This window comes from Saccopteryx bilineata, chromosome 9, assembly GCF_036850765.1.
Source record: "Saccopteryx bilineata isolate mSacBil1 chromosome 9, mSacBil1_pri_phased_curated, whole genome shotgun sequence".
Classification (NCBI taxonomy): Eukaryota; Metazoa; Chordata; class Mammalia; order Chiroptera; family Emballonuridae; genus Saccopteryx; species Saccopteryx bilineata.
This window is the reverse complement of record NC_089498.1, coordinates 17,245,869-17,266,063: the sequence shown is the minus strand read 5'-3', so window position 1 is coordinate 17,266,063 and position 20,195 is coordinate 17,245,869. Positions and strand designations below refer to the sequence as shown.

The 20,195-nt window shown below is 45.7% G+C and overlaps 1 protein-coding gene across 1 annotated transcript in view; it reads left to right on the top strand.

Moving 5' to 3' along the window:
• The first annotated feature begins 763 nt into the window (after positions 1-763).
• The window catches only part of DYNC1LI2 (dynein cytoplasmic 1 light intermediate chain 2), a 31,489-nt gene continuing 12,057 nt past the window's right edge, over positions 764-20,195 (top strand). Inside the window, exons 1-6 of the mRNA XM_066242345.1 lie at positions 764-922; positions 1,038-1,111; positions 3,636-3,752; positions 11,041-11,271; positions 17,239-17,408; positions 19,184-19,277. Coding sequence (XP_066098442.1) covers positions 816-922; positions 1,038-1,111; positions 3,636-3,752; positions 11,041-11,271; positions 17,239-17,408; positions 19,184-19,277 — 793 coding nt within the window. The 5' untranslated portion in view covers positions 764-815. The remainder of the gene's footprint in view (positions 923-1,037; positions 1,112-3,635; positions 3,753-11,040; positions 11,272-17,238; positions 17,409-19,183; positions 19,278-20,195) is intronic.

Here is a 20,195-nt window from a genome sequence, read left to right as displayed (position 1 = left end):
CTGAACACATTTTTAAAAACCTGTTAATAAATTCAAGGGTATTGTCACTGTGGTAAAGCTCACCTCACACTCTAAATACGGTCAATGAAGGAGGAAATGAGAAAAGGGTTCTTACGAGAATTTAGGGTCTAGTTTAAGGCCGATCTTAAAATGCGGGGCTTGATTAGGATCAGGCAAAACTCGTGATATAACAGGTTAAGGTCGGTGAATAAGAGTGGAAGTACCGGGATGCTATCTTCTACCATTGGGTTCCTGGGCAGGTTTCTTAAGTTTTAAGACCCTCAGGTTCCTCATCTGTAAAACGGTTAGATATGATTCAGGGAGATAATGTGACTGTGGAAGAGTTAGATAAATGGAGCTAAGTATTACTCTCATCCCAAAGACTGAGCTTTTGGCGTCTGTCCATCCGGCTAACCACGGCCCCCGACGGCCCCTCGACAGCATAGCGGGAACCGCCTGCGCTGGGAGGACCCGGGGCGGGTGCTCCTGCGCCCCTCGGCCAGCAGAGGCCGCCCGCGCGCCCTGTCCCGCGGCTCCCGCTCCCGCCTCCCCCCAGCGCATAGCTGCCTCGGCTGCCGCCTGACCGCCGCCCGGCCGCCTCCCGACTGCCTCCCGCCAGCGGGGCGGTCTCACGACCTTTAGAGAGCCTGCGGACATCGCATCCCGGGCGGAGCGCGGCCGAAGGCACAGACCCTGCTGGGCGGGAGAAGTGAGACGTGGCGAGGGGACGGCGGGCGGCGGGCGTCCCGGCCGGGGTCCTCGCGGGTCCTTGGCGGGCCCGGGGGAGGGCCCTCTTTGTGGCTGCAGTTGGCAAGATGGCGCCAGTGGGGGTGGAGAAGAAGGTGCTGCTGGGCCCCAATGGGCCCGCGGTGGCGGCCGCCGGCGACCTGACCAGTGAGGAAGAGGAAGGCCAGAGCCTATGGTGAGGCCGCGAGATGGCCGGGCTGGGCCGGGCCGTCGGGCAGACTGACGGCCGTCCTGGGCCAGTCAGATCCAAGCCGGCTCCGGCGCTGACCGCTTTGCTGTTGTCCCCACAGGTCCTCGATCTTGAGCGAGGTGTCCACCCGTGCCAGGTCCAAGCTGCCGTCCGGCAAGAACATCCTGGTCTTCGGTGAGCGCCGGCGGCGGGGCGTTGCCCGGGTGCCGGGGTGGGCGAGGCGGGCGCCGCCCGCAGGTCCTCGCCTTCCTCGCCCGCCGCGCGCCAGGAGGACCCCGGCTGGACAGCCGGGGAGTGGCCAGGTCCACCCCGCCGGAGGCTGGGTGTTGCCTGTTTGGGAGAGCCCAGTGATGCTCTCATGGGGTTGTCGGTGCATTCCTCAGTCATTTGTTCCAACGCTGGCCTTGCTTTAAATGTCCCTGATTCCCGGCGTTCACAGCCTCGAAGTTCCCCAACTGTGGGCGTGGAGAGGGGCGTGAGTGTACGTGGAAGTTAGAAGTTAGGGGAACTTGGTGACTTGGGGTTGGGGTTGAAGTTGTGGAGAGAGGGCACAGGAGCCGCTCTTCCATCTTCATGACTGGTTGAAGGGATCCTGCAAAGGACAGCCGGCTTTGGAGTCTTCACCAAGGGGCTTTGCTGCCTTATTCCAGACCTCACTGCTGGGTTACCTGGGTCAGGTCCCTTAACGTCTCTGGTTTCAGTTTCCTCATACAAGTGCTGGAGTTTGGTTCGATGGTACAGCAAACCCGTTTGTTGAGTGGGACCTGTAGGGTGTGCACCAGGCAGCACAGACACCTGTCAGACAGCACGTCGGAATCTCTGTCTAGGGAGAGACAGGTGTATTGGTAACTGCAGTATACCAGCTAGGCATAGGCAGATAATTATGGGAGCATCATAGTGCTTGGTGCTTTTCTGAAAGAGGGTGATTTTGGTATCAGGTGTTTTGAAGGATGTGTCAGTATGCAAGGGTACAGAGCAGTGGTAGTCAGCCTGGTCCCTACTGCCCGCTAGTGGGCGTTCCAGCTTTCATGGTGGGCGGTAGCGGAGCAACCAAAGTATAAATAAAAAGATAGATTTAACTATAGTAAGTTGTTTCATAAAGATTTATTCTGCCAAACTTAGCGAAAATCTGACATAAAGTACTTGGTAAGTCATTATTATTATATGCTTTAACTTGCTGTAACTCTGCTTTAAAAATTTTATAAAGTAAAGTTACTTCCCTACTTTATAAATCACCATTACTGTGGAACCGGTGGGCGGTTAGAAAATTTTACTACGAACAGAGATACAGAGTGGGCGGTAGGTATCAAAAGGTTGACTTCCCCTGGTACAGAGGGTTAGTGCTTGCAGAAATGCAGAGGTGACAAGGTGTGGGAGTTTGGAAGCTGCCAGAAGTCCCTTGTGGAAGATGACTGTTGAAGTAAGTTGGGGGCAGATTGTGGAAGGCTGAAGAGTTAATGCTTTTTCCTGAAGGTTCCTGATTCTCAAGGGCCTTTTATTTCCCCTCCATTCCCCTCACAGAATCACTGCGAGGAGGGGAGCGATGGTCTTCTTTTGGTGGTGACTGTTGTACCATAGAGCAGTGGTCCCAACCTTTTTTGGGCCACAGACTGGTTTAATGTCAGAAAATATTTTCACAGACTGGCCTTTAGGGTGGGTCAGATAAATGTATCACGTGACTGAGACAAGCGTTGACTGAGTCTTAGACGGATGTAACAGAGGGAATCTGGTCATTTTCTAAAAACAAAACATTATTCAGACTTAAATATAAATAAAACGGAAATAATGTATGTTATTTATTCTTTCTCTGCGGACCAGTACCAAATGGCCCACAGACCGGTACCAGTCGCGGCCCGGGGGTCGGGGACCACTGCCTTAGAGATCTTCAAGAGGTGGGGGGGTCAAAGTACTAGATCTGTGCTGGAGAAAGGGAATTCTCCAAAGCTTTGTGAAAGGGAAGTGGCAGGTGGCTCAAAATAAGCAGGTATCTGACAGTACCTGCTGGGTACAACATGATCCAGATGAGATCTGGAGGGCCTGAGTAAGGTAGTGGCATTGGGGATGGGGAAGGAGACCTTGATCTGTGGGGTGCCTTTCAGTTCTCATGTTCTCTAAGTCCATATTATGAAATACCGGGAGTGCTTAGTGATGTTCCGTGGTGTTAGTGGTGGTTCTTGACGTTCGATTTCTTTGTTGGAGCGGGGATGATTGTTGGTTGGAGAGGGATGAGGAAGTGAATAATAGCTTCCGTTCTTCATGATTGTGAAGCAAATCAGACTTTTTAGTTCTCAGTTCCTGGTTTTTAAGATTAATTCTATTTTGAAGATTTCTTGCCTTTCTTGTGATAATAAAAGTTTATTTTGTGAGAAATCAACACCACCTTTTACTTTGATTTCTCCAGGTGCATGTCTTATAAATTGTAGGTAAGTTTTGCAGACCCGTTTCAGTCCTTCCCCTGTAAAGTAAGGACAGTTGCAGTAGAGTGTCATTTTAGATCTTGGAATTTGCTGTGTTTATCACCCCTCCCCACACCAACCACTCTTAGAGCAAAGCCTGCTTTGTTTCTGAATGCAGGTGAGAGACCTCAACAGTAGGCTTTGCAGGAAATTCTAAGTTGTTCTTTGTGTGAATGTTGAGACTCCCCATCCTTGCCTACAATAAACAGTACGCTTTTTCTTCTTACATCCATTATTTGTAGGTGAAGATGGTTCTGGTAAAACAACCCTCATGACTAAACTACAAGGAGCTGAGCATGGCAAAAAAGGAAGAGGCTTAGAGTATCTTTACCTCAGCGTCCATGACGAGGACCGAGATGGTGAGTGGAGTGCTGGCCCATGATGAGGGGTGAATGCAGGTCTCTGACTGCTTAGTTGCAGCTCCTGCACATGGCCAGGCATTCTCAGTTTTCTCTTTAGTTCTGTCAACCAGTGGTTGTTGGGGTGCTAGCTCAGTGCCAACAGGATTCCCCAAATTGGGGTGTGCTGAAGAATGAAACTTGACTTAGCGCAAAATAGCTCAATTGTGATACAACTCGGCTGTGGAACAGCTTGTTATAGTTATAGCTTAGTTATGAAGCTGTGTGACTTTTTTTTTTTTTTTTTTTACAGAGACAGTGAGTGAGTCAGAGAGAGGGATAGACAGGGACAGACAGACAGGAATGGAGAGAGATGAGAAGCATCAATCATTAGTTTTTCATTGCGCGTTGCAACACCTTAGTTATTCATTGATTGCTTTCTCGTATGTGCCTTTACCGCGGGCCTTCAGCAGACCAAGTAACCCCTTGCTGGAGCCAGCACCTTGGGTTCAAGCTGGTGGGCTTTTTGCTCAAACCAGATGAGCTTGTGCTCAAGCTGGCGACCTCGGGGTCTTGAACCTGGGTCCTCTGCATCCCAGTCTGACGCTCTATCCACTGCGCCACCGCCTGGTCAGGCTGTGTGACTTCTTGACTGAGAAGGCCCTGGGCGAGGAGGCCTCTCTTCTGCTAGGCACCTCAGCTCTGTTCCACCCGCTCCTCTTTGCTCCACTCTGCCCTAACAAGACATCTTCAGCTGGGAAACACTGTCTTCTGTCTTTGGTGAAAAGGAAAAGTGCACTTCCCAAGCCAGAGGGGGGCTGACTTATGTAGACAGAAGTCCTGTCCCTGGTCCCTCATTGGTCAGTGAGATGCTGGTGGGAAAATAGGTGTATAGCTCCCAGTGGACTGGGAAAGTCTCAGTCCTATTGGTTAAGATAGGATTCTAGGAACTCAATAAAGACTGGCTCAGATGACATAAACACACGCCAGGAAGGCAGTTCAGTGTAGGAGGCAGGCAGCTTAGTGCAGGCTTCTCCCTGAAGTGTGGTTTGCAAGAGAGGCCCCTATATAGAAATGGCTGCTAGGCTCTGGCTTGTTTTGTGTTTTAATTTGAGCCTAGTTAGCCACCAGGAGCCCTTCTTAGTAGGTATCTTCTTTCTTGGAGTCCACAGTTCTAAGAGAATAAGTCATGGAAGTAGATGAAGTATATGTCTTTGTAGGGTTTTACTGGCTTTCCGCTTTATAGTATCTTAGTGAAAATGGAGGAAAGGGACTGTTAGCTGCTGCTCTGAATAGCTCCCACTTAAAATGAGATGTTTAAGGTAAAGTTTCAGATGCACGTAAAAGTAATAAGAGAGATATTTTTAAAAGCTCTGGACTTTTCTGTGAGAGAAACGCTTGGCAGACTGACCTGGGCACCATTCTTATTCTGCCTGGTTCTAGTGAAATATCTGAAATTGGTGTGATTCTTTTTTTTTTTTTTTTTTTGTATTTTCTGAAGCTGGAAACGGGGAGAGACAGTCAGACAGACTCCCGCATGCGCCCGACCGGGATCCACCCGGCACGCCCACCAGGGGCGAGGCTCTGCCCACCAGGGGGCGATGCTCTGCCCCTCCGGGGCGTCGCTCTGCCGCTACTAGAGTCACTCTAGCACCTGGGTCAGAGGCCAAGGAGCCATCCCCAGCGCCCGGGCCATCTTTGCTCCAATGGAGCCTCGCTGCGGGAGGGGAAGAGAGAGACAGAGAGGAAGAAGGGGGTGGAGGTGGAGAAGCAAATGGGCGCTTCTCCTATGTGCCCTGGCCGGGAATCGAACCCAGGTCCCCTGCACGCCAGGCCGACGCTCTACCGCTGAGCCAACCGGCCAGGGCCTGAAATTGGTGTGATTCTGAGTGTAGCAGCTCAACAGACACAGGAGACTCTGAGTGTCTTTGTGACGGTGTAAAAGTGCTAATTTCCTGCCTTTTTTTGGTTTGTTTTTGGTTTTTTTTCCAGTGGAAGGAATACAGGCTCAGAGGTAATAATGTTCTCTTAATTCCTCATTTCTAGAATGTGGATAGTAATAGTTTCTACTATAGGGCAGTTGGGATGATTTAGTGCATGGTAAGCACTCCTATAAGAGATACCACTTGACAACTTTTTCTTATAAGTGGAATTATGAGCTGGATTAGAGTAATGGTTTTTGGTTACCATTCCTCTGTTGCCTGCTTTATAAACTTCGAGGTTGTATGTTAGATCTCAATTGTTCCTAAAATAATCATTTGTGTCTAGGTCTTTTTATTTGTAGGAAAGTTATGTAGAGTAAGGATAAAATATATTGAGTCAATTCCTTTATTTTTTCCTTTACCCATTTAAATAGTAGGGATCATGAGGTAAGGGTAATTATATAGGGGATCAGGTCCCACCATCTCTGATCCACTATATTTTTAAAATTCAGTGGGAGGAGGGGAGGTAGAAAGACATCTGCATGTGCCCTAATGGGGCTTTACCCAGCAAGCCCACTAGGGGCAATGCTCTGCCCATCTGGGAGATTGCTCCAATGCTCAGCAACCAGGCTCTTCTTAGCGCCCGAGGCAGAGGCCATTGGGCCATCTTCAGCACTTGGGACCAACTCGCTCCAATTGAGCCATGGCTGCAGGAGGGGAAGAGAGAGAGAAAAATGAGAGAGGGAGGGATGGAGAAGCAGATAGGTGTTTCTCCTATGTGCCCTTACTAGGAACTGAACCCGGGACATCCACATGCCAGGCTAATGCTCTACCACTGAGCCAGCCAGGGCTTGTACACTGTTTCTTTTTTTTTTTTTTTTTAAAGCCATTTTTATTTTATTTTATTTTATTATTTTTTTTCAGGGACAGAGAGAATCAGAGAGAGGGATAGATAGGGACAGACAGACAGGAATGGAGAGAGATGAGAAGTATCAATCATCAGTTTTTCGTTGTTTGTTGTTCATTGATTGCTTTCTCATATGTGCCTTGACCGGAGGCCTTCAGCAGACCAAGTAACTCCTTGCTGGAGCCAGCAACCTTGGGTCCAAGCTGGTGAGCTTTTTGCTCAAGCCAGATGAGCCCGCGCTCAAGCTGGCGACCTCGGGATCTCGAACCTGGGTCCTTCCGCATCCCAGTCTGACGCTCTATCTACTGCGCCACCGCCTGGTCAGGCTACACTGTTTCTTTATTGCTAAAATGAAGTAGCTAGACTCAGGTTTTGTCTAGCACAATAATTCTTCAATCTCCAAGAGTCATTATTAAGAGGGTATAAGTAAGGATCGCTTGTTAAAACTTTGGAGACCTGCATTATATTAATAGTAACTTAGTTGTCATCTTAAAACCCCAGGGACTTTATATCTGCTACTACTTCCCCCACTTCCTTTGCCATGCCGAACATTCCCTGAAGGTTGTGAAAGAAAGGTAGGCGGTAGACTGGTGCTGAGGGTTCTCCTTGTGTAAATGGATAGAGGCATTCAGGTGCCCATCTAGTCTGTCTGGGTAAGTCTGGGACTTGGGCCACTGAGGCAGGCCTAGACGATCTCATATGTCTGAGTCTTTTGCTTCCTGTTTTTGTTGGGCAGCATGGTTATTGTGAAAAGAACTTGGGCTTTCTGGCCACGCAGAAGTGGTTCAGAATCCCACTCCTGTCGTCATTAGTGATTTATGGAACCATTCTACACTTCAGTTTCCTTATTTTTAGAGTTGGGTAATGATACATATTTTGTAGGTTGACAGAACGAGAGGTGGCTTGTGTCACATATAGCTGAGTGCTTAAGACACAGAGGTAGCTATAGTAAGTACCCTTTTGAAAAATGTAGTGTACTCTGTGACTCTCCAGTGTTTTGTTTCAAGATAGCATAGGTATACTTCATGCCAAAACAGCATATTAACCATATTCATTTGCCTTTGAGTTGAAATACATGTTAACTTTTATTTCAGATTTCTTAAGTTTTCCTTAAAAACTTCTTGGTTTTGTATTTATGGGATTTTTCTAGGCTACCTGTTTGCAGATTCCTCTTTGAACTCATGATTAACTATAATCTTTTTATTTTTTATAATTACTGACTTGAGAGAGAGGGAGGGAGGAAGGATGGGGGAGAGGGAGAGAGAAACAGAAACATTAACATCAATTTGTTCCTATATGTGCTCTGACCAGGGATCAAACTGGCAACCTCTGGCATTGGGAAGATCTTTTTTTTGTTGTTGTATTTTTCTGAAGTTGGAAACCGGGAGGCAGTCAGACAGACTCCCACATGCACCCGACCCAGGATCCACCTGGCATGCCCACCAGGAGGCGATGCTCTGCCCATCTGGGGCGTCGCTCTGTTGCAACCAGAGCCATTCTAGCGCCCGAGGCAGAGGCCAGAGCCATCCTCAGCGCCCGGACCAACTTTGCTCCAATGGAGCCTTGGCTGCGGGAGGGGAAGAGAGAGACAGAGAGGAAGGAGAGGGGGAGGGGTGGAGAAGCAGATGGGCGCTTCTCCTGTGTGCCCTGGCCGGGAATCGAACCCGGGACTCCTGCATACCAGGCCAACGCTCTACCACTGAGCCAACCGGCCAGGGCCTGGGAAGATTCTTTAACCAACCAAGCTATCTGGGCAGGGCATATATGTCATTCAGCTGTAGTTTTTGTTTGTTTGTTTTAATTATATGGTGTGATGGGTTTATTTATTTATTTTTTACAGAGACAGAGAGAGTCAGAGAGAGGGATAGACAGGGACAGACAGGAACGGAGAGATGAGAAGCATCAATCATTAGTTTTTCGTTGCGCGTTGCGACTTCTTAGTTGTTCATTGGTTGCTTTCTCATATGTGCCTTGACCGCAGGCCTTCAGCAGACTGAGTAACCCCTTGCTCAAGCCAGCGACCTTGGATCCAAGCTGGTGAGCTTTTTGCTCAAACCAGATGAGCCCGCGCTCAAGCTGGCGACCTCGGGGTCTCAAACCTGGGTCCTCCGCATCCCAGTCTGATGCTCTATCCTCTGCACCACTGCCTGGTTAGGCGGTGTGATGGGTTTATAAATATATATTCTGTAGGCAAAACTGCTATTTAAAATGTATTAGATGTCTCTTCCCGTTTCCAGCTTCAGAAAAAATACAATAAATAAATAAATAAATAAATAAAATGTATTAGAATTTTGATGCACCTAAAACATACAAAATCATTGAATATAGAGTGTAATTAAAAAATAAAATAAAATAAATAAAGTATGCCTGATCTGTGGTGGCGCAGTGGATAAAGTGTTGCTCTAGAACGCTGAGGTTGCCGGTTCGAAACCCTGGGCTTGCCTGGTCAAGGTACATATGGGAGTTGAAACTTCCTGCTCCCTCCATTCTTTCTCTCCTCTCTAAAATAAATAAATAAAAATCTTAAAAAAAATTAATAGAAAAATAGAGTTTTGAAAGTGTAGCTAGATATAGATACCATATTATACTGTTGAAATAAAGTCATGAAATTTTTTTTTATAGTATTGATTATACAAAAGAAAGGAGCTAACAGCACACCAATTTTTAAAGTGTGTTGAAATTTTTTGGAAAGTAAGTTTAATGGCATAATTTTGATAGTAGGAGTTCTTTCTCAAGACATTTTTATAATAAAAGTTTTTGTCAAAAACGATGACTAGCCTGACCAGCCGGTTGCACAGTGGATAGATCATCAGACTGGGACACAGAGGACCCGGGTTCGAGACCCCGAGGTCGCCAGCTTGGATGTGGGCTCATCGGGTTTGAGCAAGGCTCATCAGCTTGAGCCTAAGGTCGCTGGCTCAAGCAAGGGGTCACTCGGTCTGCTGTAGCCCCCTGGTCAAGGCACATATGAGAAAGCAATCAATGGACAACTAAGGAACCACAACGAAGAATTGATGTTTCTCATCTCTCTCCTTTCCTGTCTGTCTGTCCCTATCTATCCCTCTTTCTGACTCTATATGTCTCTGCCACACACACAAAAAAATGATGACTAAAATTTTTTTAAAATATGCAATATTAGCAATTTGGAGAATTATCTTCTATAGGTTGTTCATCCAGTTATGATTTTAGAACCACGTTTCATTAAATGTCAGCACTTGTACAGTTGTGTGAACATTTTAAACTTTTTATTAATGGAAAACAAAAACTGTGTACAACAACATAGAGAGATTGTATGAACCCAAATGAATGTATCTGCCATCTGTCTTTAACAGTTACCAGTTCTTTTGTTTTTTGGGTTGTTTTTTAGATTTTATTTATTCATATTTAGAGAGAGAGAGAAGAGGAGAGGAGCAGGAAGCATCAACTCCCATATGTGCCTTGACCAGGCAAGCCCAGGGTTCTGAACCGGCGACCTCCGTGTTCTAGGTCGTTGCTTTATCCACTGCGCCACCACAGGTCAGGCTAACAGTTACCAGTTCTTGATGAATTTTATTTCAACTGTTACTCATCCTCTTCTTCCTTTACTCCATATTGAATTATTATAAGCAAATTTCAGACATATCATTACATATGCAAATACTTCATATGTATGTCTAAAAGATAAGGGCTTTTAAAAATAACCATGTTATTGTATCAAAAATAATTGTAGCTTGACCTGTGGTGGCAGTGTATAGAGCATTGACCTGTAACACTGAAGTTGCTGGTTCAAAACCCTGGGCTTGCCTAGTCAAAGCACATATGAGAAGCAGCTACTACCCATGAGTTGACACTTCCCACTCCACCTCCCCTTTTTCTCTCCTCTCTCTAAAGTCAATAAATAAAACCTTTAAAAATAATAATAATTGTAATTCCTTAAATCATCAGGCATCCAGTAATTCACATCTCAATTTATATAAGTAATGATTTTATCTTAGCATATAAATACAAAGGTGTCCTGTCTTTTTGGCACCCTTCTAATTATGTGAGCGTCCTGCTCAGTGTAACTGACCCAGAAAAGAGTTAGTTTAAACACAGGTTGTGGCACACAGCCCACTGCCTCACAGATTGCTAATGTTTTAGGAGAATGGGTTATTTATATTTACACTATGGAACAGTTGATCAGTGAACATTAGTAGCTTTTATTAGTAGTTTTTGATTCTTATTGAAAGCTAAAGTGTATTTAACTTTTTACTCCTCAGACATTACATCTTTTTATACCTGGACACAATATATTATGGTAGTTTAAAGTCTAGACAGTTCACCAGGCACCTGGACCAAGGGTTTCTATCCACTGAACACGTGGGCCCTTTCCTGGTCAAGATTTCTGTTTGTATTCTGTGTGGCATTTTGTGACTGTCCTTCAAATTTTTTTCAAGGCTCTTCTTTCAGCTGTGCTGGTGGTTTTTGTCAGGTAGTAACTTAGCCTCACTTCTTTTCTTAGATCACACACGCTGTAATGTGTGGATTCTGGATGGAGACCTATACCACAAAGGCCTGCTGAAATTTGCAGTTTCTGCTGAATCCTTGCCGGAGACCCTGGTCATTTTTGTTGCAGACATGTCTAGGCCTTGGACTGTGATGGAATCTCTACAGAAATGGGCTAGTGTTTTACGTGAGCACATTGATAAAATGAAAATTCCACCAGAAGAAATAAGGGAGCTGGAACGGAAGTGTAAGTAAAATAAGATAATATCATATATGTATATAGATTTTGTTTTGTTTTTTGAGAGAGAAATACAGGAGCATTGAGCTGTTCCTACAGGTGCCCTGACTAGGGAATCGAACTGGCACCGTCCGTGTTCCAGGACAATGTACCAACTGACTAAACTGTCTGGCCAGGGCTTAATTTTTTTATTTGTTGATTGATTCTTAGAGAGACAGAGAGAGGAAGGGGGGGGGGAGGGGAAGGGAAGCATTCATTTGTTGTTCCACTCAGTTGTTCACTCATTGGTTGTTTCGAGACAATGCTCTTAAGTGACTGAGCTAACTGGCTAGGGCATAAGATTTCCTTAATGGGAAAATTCAGTAGTCTTTTTGGATAATTTCAGTCACCTTTCTTTTCAGTGTCAAGAGGCTGCAATGCTTCCCCTGCAGAGTGTTTGTGTTTTGTTTGCACCATTTATTTCAGAATTGCTCCTGTAAAGTCAGTAGTCAAGTATTCAAAGCAGTTTTTGTATCATGTCACAGTTGAAGAATATTAATGAATCAATTAATATTTCTTATTATCTTCATTGGTTCTCTTTTATTTTTATCTCTTTTTTTTTTAGGTGAGAGGAGGGGTGATAGTGAGGTGGACTCCTGCCTATGCCCCAACCGGGATCTACCTAGCAACCCTATCTGGGGCTCGATGTCTGAGTACCGAGCTACACTGCTAACAAAAATTAGGAGATATTTTATAGCTTCATATTCATTTTGAAATATCCCCTAATTTTTGTGAGCAGTATATTTTTAGCACCTGAGCTTGATGCGCTCCACAGGAGCTATCCTCAGTGCCCAGGGCCATTCTCAAACCAGTTGAGCCACTGGCTGTGGGAGAAGAGGGAGAAAAGGGGGAGAGGGGTGGGGGAGAAGCAGGTGGTTGCTTCTCCTGTGCCCTGACCAGGGGTTGAACCTGGGACTTCCATATACCAGGTCAACACTCTATCCACTGAGCCACTGGCCAGGGCTGGTTCTCTTTTAAAATAAGGGTTTTCCCTTTCCCCTCAGTATGTGATCAATTCTATACATTATTTTGCTTTTCTGTCACTCTTTGCCTGCTGAGTTAGGATCAATGGGTATGGAGACTTACTGTGAGCTCTGCAGCTTGAGTCCATTGCCTGGGAATCCATTGAGACCCTATGGAACCTCTTAATTGGCAGGTTTTAAGGAAGATCTATAAAAGACAAATCTTTCAGCTCCCACCTTAGCTCATTTTGGGGTCCAGCAAATAAGATTTTAGTTCATATAAAAAAGGAGGTTATTTTTTTTTTTGTCATTAAAATGAAAGGCTATTTTAAAACTAAGGATATTCAAGTCTTTTAACAAACAAAGAATTTTCAAATTAAAGAAGTTTTTGTGTTTTTTTTTCTTTAATGTGGTTCAGAAGCTTGTTTTCTTTTCCCTTGCTTCTGTGCAGTTACATCAGCTTCTGTCCACTTGCCAGGGAAGTGGGAGGGGCAGGGGTTGGAGCTGTGGTGGCGGTGGCCGCAGTCTCGGCCAGGCCAGGCTTGGCTTATTTCCAAAGGATGACATCATTCCCTTCAGTGAATTAATGAGGGCTTCTGAGGCATGGCACATGGGATCGTCACACTTACTGGCAGAAGGGTTCAGAAATTTTGATGTGCTTTTCAAATGAAATTTTTTGCCATGTGTCTTCCTGTTATAACTTCATAACTTGCTTCTGTCCCACAGTAGCTTAAACGGAGTTTTACATCTAATCTTTGGTTTGCTGTGTGTATGTGTGTTTCCAAGGTCATCCGCATGTGAGTTGCAGTGATTGGTATGCAGCTCAGCTTGTCTGTCTTCAGCCACTAGATAATACCTCTTTCCCCTGAAATAGAGATCCTAAAGACAACTTAGAATAGTTCTGAGGCTGAAGAGCAGTTTTCCTTTCATGGCACACTTAGCATCGTACCTAGATTAGTGGGTAAACACACTGACGTTTTCTTAAGAGTTATAACCTTGTAAAGATTTGTTGAAACGAAAAAAAGAAAGAGATCAAATGAAGGATATTGTTTGTTCCAGATAGGGAAGGTGTTGGCCTTGTACCAGGCCTGCTCTAGCTGTTGGAGATACATATAACAGATAAGATGCCTGCTCCCCGGGAGCTCTCACACACTCTGAACTTATTTTGTGGTCTTAATCAGTGATACGTATCACTTAGGATTAGATTCAGCTGCATGTGACACAAAACCCAAAATAACTGGCTTAAACAAGACTGAGTGTGCTTTTCTCCCTGTAATGAAATCGAGGTAGGCAGTTCAGGACCGGAAAGCAGCTCTGGGAAGACAGGTCAAGAATCCTGCACTTGAATTCATGTCAGTACAATAAATTACAATTAATTAAAATTTTTAAAAAAGGAAAAAGAACCCTGGTTCCTTTTGTGTATTGCTTTGTCTTCTCTAGGGTGTGGTTCTCTTCCTCTTGACAGCTGGAGCTCTAGCCTTCATATTCCTGTCTCAGACAGCAGGGTAAAGGAAGAGGAAGGAAGGGCTGAAGGGCACATGTCTGCTGTCTTTCTAAGGAAGCTGGGAAATGTCTGTGTGGCCATGTGTTCTAAGTATCAGGTAATTCCGTTAGAAGGAGGAAGAGGAGAGGGGACACTGGAGGGCCCCTAGCAATTGCTGGAACCTGTCCATGCCTCCTGACTCTGAGCACCCTCCCACTGACCTCTCTTGTTTTCCCCATCCCTCCTCTGAGATGTTGCCTGTTGAAGGAGTGCCTTTGTTACTGCTGGTTTTAGGTTACATGTTAATAAAACAGTTGACCTTCCTTTTACTCAGAGGACTTGGGCTTTCCAGATTAATGGGACTCTAGGTATTGTATTGGAGGAATGAAGGACTGTTACCCAACTAGTCTCCAGTCTGTCACCAGTCTCCAGTCTGTTGAGTTTGAAAGCTGTTCCATGGCTGTCCACTCTTTCAGGATTAGGTTCCCCATTGGGGTAGAGTCTGTAGCAGCTGTTTGGCTGCAAGATCCATCTAGGTGAAGGAGACGGCAGAGCGACCCCCAGAGCCACTAGAAGATGGTGCTTGTGTGTAGATTAGTCTGGTCTTTCCTGCTCTATGCCCGGGGCTTTCCTTGTATATCAAGTAGAGGAAAAAGGTTAGGACGGTGGGGCCAACAGATGACTAATGAAGTGAGGCAGGAGGGAAAGGGTGAGAAAGGGGCAGCAGCTGGAGTAGAGCACACTACGATCTCCTCGTAGGCACCTCTCATCTAACGCTAAAGGGGAGCCCCAGGTAGACCGAGACTGCTGCTGTGGACCACTGGCTGTCCCTCTGCCTAAAGAGAAGTTGTTAATACTGTGATGTGGGTGGGTACCCTAAGGGAAGTGCACATTTCATTATCTGAATTACATAATCCTCACTATGGTTTTATTCCCCCTTTTCACCAACCTCTGTTATGAATATTTGTTCTGCCTTCCATTTTACTAAAGTACTTGATTAAAAACATGTGTGCCTGACCTGTGGTGGCGCAGTGGATAAAGCGTCGACCTGGAACGCTGAGGTTGCTGGTTCAAAACTCTGGGCTTTCCCCCCTCCCCCAATGAATAAAATCTTTAAACAAAACAAAACACTTGCACCCTGGCCGGTTAGGTCAGTCGGTTAGAGTGTCGTCCTGAAATGACAAGGTTGTGTATTCGATCCCCAGTCAGGGCACACATGGGAAGCATCCAGTGAATGCATGACTGAGTGGAATAACAAACGAATGCTTCCCTTCCCCTCTCCTCTCTCTCCTTTCTCCTCTCTGACTCTCTAAAAATAAGTCAATAAATAAAAAAATTAAGCCCTGGCCAGATAGATCTGTTGGTTGGAATGTCATCCTGAAGTGCAGAGGTTGCTGGTTTGATCTCGGGTCAGGGCACAGACAGGAAAAGCTGTGTGTTCCTGTCTCTCTGTCTCTCTCTCCCACCCTGTCTCTAAAAAAAAAACAAGAAAAACACACATGTGCATCCTACTGTTGTTGGACAGCATAATTAAGTCATTCTTTTAGAGAGAGAATATCTAACCCAGGGCTTCCGAACCATGTGTACATCATGGCGTGTGTGGAGTGCAGCAGGGTTTGTGTAGCACACTGGGTAGTGGAGGGTCCGAAAGCAGACCGCTAGGGCTACCCTGCCCCTGCCCCAGTTGCTTAGCTCACCTGTTCCAGGCCCTGCCCTCCCCGTCTTGGAGAAGCCCGGGTTTGGTGTTTCATGTGTTCCTGGGCAGTTATAGATATTATCCAGACAGTTTGGTGTTTCATGTGTTCCTGGGCAGTTATAGATATTACCAGACAGTTAAGCTATTGTATTTTTCATTGATTTGAAGATTTGTTAAAAATGCTTTTAAAGAAAAAATATAAGAACCTTTGATTCCTTCAGGATCCTTCAACAATCATGCTAGTAAGTTAATCAGGAACTCCTGCTTTTGTCCCAAATGTAGTACAGATCTAGAGTAGATTGTTTATATTGGCAATGAAACTGTATTAAGGAGAGTTGTGGAGGTGAACTGTTACTGTATCTGTACTTCAGTGTTTTTCAGTTTGCCCAGTATTATATAGTGTGCTCCCAGATAATTCCAGAAATTTATGTAATGATAATTTAGAATCTTTGTGAATTAAAACTCATTGTTTTAAAATATTTGAAATGTGTTGGGGAGGGGCGAGGAATATTTGTATCTTTCTCTAGGTTCTCTTTAATCCAGATTTTTCATTTCCTTAATGAACACGTGGATGAGCATAAAAGGTCTTTTGGCCTGTTAGTCGTATTGGGCACAGAAGGGTTTGCTCCTCTGGCTCAGAGTAGCTTTAACCGACATTTCCTTATTCTCTGGCCTGTCATGTGAGCCTTGAAGCACCTGTGAAAGGTGCAGGTCTGTGCGCTTTGTGTTCACCTGGCTTAACTAAGGCCGTTTAGCTTGAAGCCTCTCCTATGGGGTTGCACCCTTGGCCAAAGTGATGACTGACTGTATGTGTAAGAAATGGATGTTCTACTGCGACCCTGTGTTAGACAAGAACGGGTCTGTGCACACTGCACATGTGACTCAGGATCTCCTAAAGATGAGACCAAGTCCACAGGAGTGTGCATGGCGAGGAGATGGGGGAGGTACCAGGCAAACCCAGCCTTACTCGGGGTGAACATACTTCAGCTGGATGGAAACTGCATGTTCTTGTGGAATTCAGATGGCTTTATTCTAATGAGGACTGAGGAGTTTTAGAAGTTATAAGCTGTTTCTTGTGGTTGCCTCTGTTGAAGTAACACAATTCAACTATTCTGGAATTTTGAAAATGTATGATATATAAGAAAAGTGGCTTTTCCTAATAGGAAACTATTGGAGCCTTAGAAGTTTTAAAACCTGTTTAAGCCTGACCAGGCAGTGGCGCAGTGGATAGAGCATCAGACTGGGATGCGGAGGACCCAGGTTCGAGACCCCCCGAGCTCACCAGCTTGAGCGCGAGCTCATCTGGTTTGAGCATAAAGCTCACCAGCTTGGACCCAAGACCCCTGGCTCCAGCAAGGGGTTACTGGGTCTGCTGAAGGCCTGTGGTCAAGGCACATATGAGAAAACAATCAATGAACAACTAAGGTGTAGCAATGCTCAACGAAAAACTTAATGATTGATGCTTCTCATCTCTCCGTTTCTGTCTGTCTGTCCGTCTGACTCTCACTCTGTCTCTGTAAAAAGCAAACAAACAAACAAAAAACCTGTTTAAGTCTTGGGTACAGTTGAAGAGGTCCAGGGAGTGTTTTTGCTGCTCTGAAATTACAGTGCTCCGACAGAATATGTCAGAACTGGCACTTTGCATCATCCTTCCCAAATCCCTAACATTGCGTAGAAGGCAGTTAGGAAGTTTGCCATAATTGTTCATGTTCTGTGCTTGTTCCTACCTTTATCAGTTTTCTAAAGTTGGTATGTATTTGTATGTGTGTAATTTCCTTTTCCTTTTTCACCTGTAGTTGTGAAAGATTTTCAGGACTATAGTGAACCTGAAGAAGGTTGTCAAGGTTCCCCACAGAGAAGAGGACCTCTGACCTCGGGTCCTGACGAAGAAAATGTTGCCCTGCCTCTCGGTGACAACGTGCTGACTCATAATCTGGGGATCCCAGTGTTGGTGGTGTGCACAAAGGTGTGTGTCAGGGAGCTGCAAACCTGGCTGGGTTTGGCCAGTGAACATCACCATCCAAAGGCACTCTGGGAGGCTTTAATGAGGCATCTTCCCAGGGAAGAGTTGGGCTAGTTTGGCATTTATTAAGTACACTGAATATGTCAGGATAGAAAATAATTGTCTTTAACCATTGCTGCTGGAAACATAACATCACTCGCTTTGCTCGTAGCTGAAGCACTGTCAGCTTTATTGAGTGATTCAAACTCAGAACTAAACAATTTTTGTAGAGCTGTGTAACCAGTTCCTCTAGCCCGAACTAATGATGAAGAAATAATATGGAAGTGCAGACTTCTTTTGGCCTTTGGTCTCTAAAGCCTATTGGACTCAAGATAATTTTCAGAAAGGACTATAGCCTAGGGAAAGAAGGAAAGGAACTCGAGATTTGAGCTTCTTTTACCCTGTGGAGTGATGGAATGGGAATAGAAATTAAGTTCAGTCAGAGAGGAACAAAGATGTCATTTACAAAATAAAAAATGGCTTTAAAAACATTTTGGGTTTCAGGCCCTGGCCAGTTGGCTCAGTGGTAGAGCGTCGGCCTGGCGTGCAGAAGTCCCGGGTTCGATTCCTAGCCAGGGCACACAGGAGAAGCGCCCATCTGCTTCTCCACCCCTACCCCCTCCTTCCTCTCTCTCTCTCTCTCTCTCTCTCTCTCTCTCTCTCTTCCCCTCCCGCAGCGAGGTTCCATTGGAGCAAAGATGGCCCAGGCGCTGGGGATGGCTCCTTGGCCTCTGCCCCAGGCACTAGAGTGGCTCTGGTCGCAACAGAGCAATGCCCCGGAGGGGCACAGCATCGCCCCCTGGTGGTTAGTGTCGCCCCTTGGTGGGCGTGCCGGGTGGATCCCGGTCGGGCGCATGTGGGAGTCTGTCTGACTGTCTCTCCCTGTTTCCAGCTTCAGAAAAAAAAAAATACAAAAAACCCCCACATTTTGGGTTTCAAAAGTACTTTATTCTCAGTCAGAGCCACTGTGTTGCCCAACTACATGGTGTGCTGTTCTCAACATGTTCTGAGGGAATGTAGCCCTTTGGAGTGTGCTGTGCATGGCCACATCCAGTGGGCCTGTTTCCTGATGTGACATTGTTTGATTCTTTCTTTCTTTCTTTCTTTCTTTTTTTTTTTTTTTTTTTTTTAGTGAAATGAGAGGCAGGGAGGCAGAGAGACAGACTCCTGCATGCGCCCCGACCGGGATCCACCCGGCATGTCCCCAATTGGGTGATGCTCTGCCCATCAGGCCACTGCTCTGTTGCTTTGCAACTGAGCCATATCAGTGCCTGAGGTGAGGCCATGAAGCCATCCTCAGCACCCGAGGCCAACTTGCTCACAGCATTCGAGCCATGGCTGCAGGAGGGGAAGAGAGAGAGAGAGGGAGGGAGGAGACAGGAAGAGCTGGAAAAGCAGATGGTTGATTCTTCTGTGTGCCCTGACCGGGAATTAAACCTGGGACTTCGACATGCCAGGCCGATGCTCTGCTGCTGAGCCAACTGGCCAGGGCACCTTGTTTGATTGTTAGAATACCTTTGAGGTGATCAGGGCTATTATATCCCCACTTTACAGATATGGAAACTGAGGCCCAGGTTGAAAGAGGAAAATGTTGTTGGTTTTCCCTCTTGTTCATTTAATTAATGCTTGGACCTTTGTCTGTGGCTTTCTTTGGAGCTGTGATACTTTACTCCTGTTCTAATCTGCAGTAGGCAGAGGTGCAGAAAGATAACATCTTTCTCCTTCCTTCTTCCCTGCAGTGTGATGCCGTGAGTGTCCTGGAGAAGGAGCATGACTACAGGGACGAGCACTTTGACTTCATCCAGTCACATCTCCGGAGGTTCTGCCTCCAGTGTATCCTTGGGGCGCTGTTTCAGAGCCCGGGGCCCAGGCTTCCCTCTCAGGGTGCTAATCCAGGCTTCCCTCCGGATGGGGCATCTTCAAGGAGATAAAGTACTTCCTGAATCCAGAATAGTTCTCTGCCTGGGAGATAATTGTATATATCTTTTTATTATGTTGGAATTTGAGACTCACTGATTTGTACTTAAGTTTGATCACTTTTATTTTTAATGCTGTATATTTGCTGGGCTTTTGTATTTCAGACTTTTTCAAGATTTTTTATTTACTGATTATAGAAAGAGGATAAAGAGAAAGAAAGGGAAGGGGAGGAGCTGGAAGCATCAACTCATAGCAGTTGCTTCTCATATGTGCCTGGACTGGGCAGTCCCAGGGTTTTGAACCAGAGACCTTAGCATTCCAGGTCGACACTTTGCCCACTGTGCCACCACAGGTCAGGCCAGATTTTTATATTTAAGAAGAAAGCTGACAGGTGATTTTATTACCCAGTCACTTTCATCTTGGGAATTTTTTTAAACTTTGCTTTTTTGACAGAAAAGGTTAATTATCAGCATGGTACTGTTTTAGATGCTACAAGTGTTTTGTACTGTCCCTGAGAATGATACCGTGTCAGTAATTCTTTGAGTCCTGTTCCTATAAAAATCCAGTAGCAGTTTGTGCTGTAGTCCCACCCTCAGGTGGGAGTGAGGGATATGTTTCTGTCGCTTCCTTTGGACCCGTTAGCTTGTCCAGAGATAACTGATTCTCGCAGGCACCCATCTGTCATAAAAGGTGTGCTTGATGATAAAATTAACCACGTGAGCATCTGCCTGGGAAAGAATCTGTGTGTCTTGGATATGCTGAGGGTGTTTTCCCGGCTAGCCTTGGAGCCATTAACCTGACTATGGGAAGCAATTGGATGAGTCAGAAGACAAA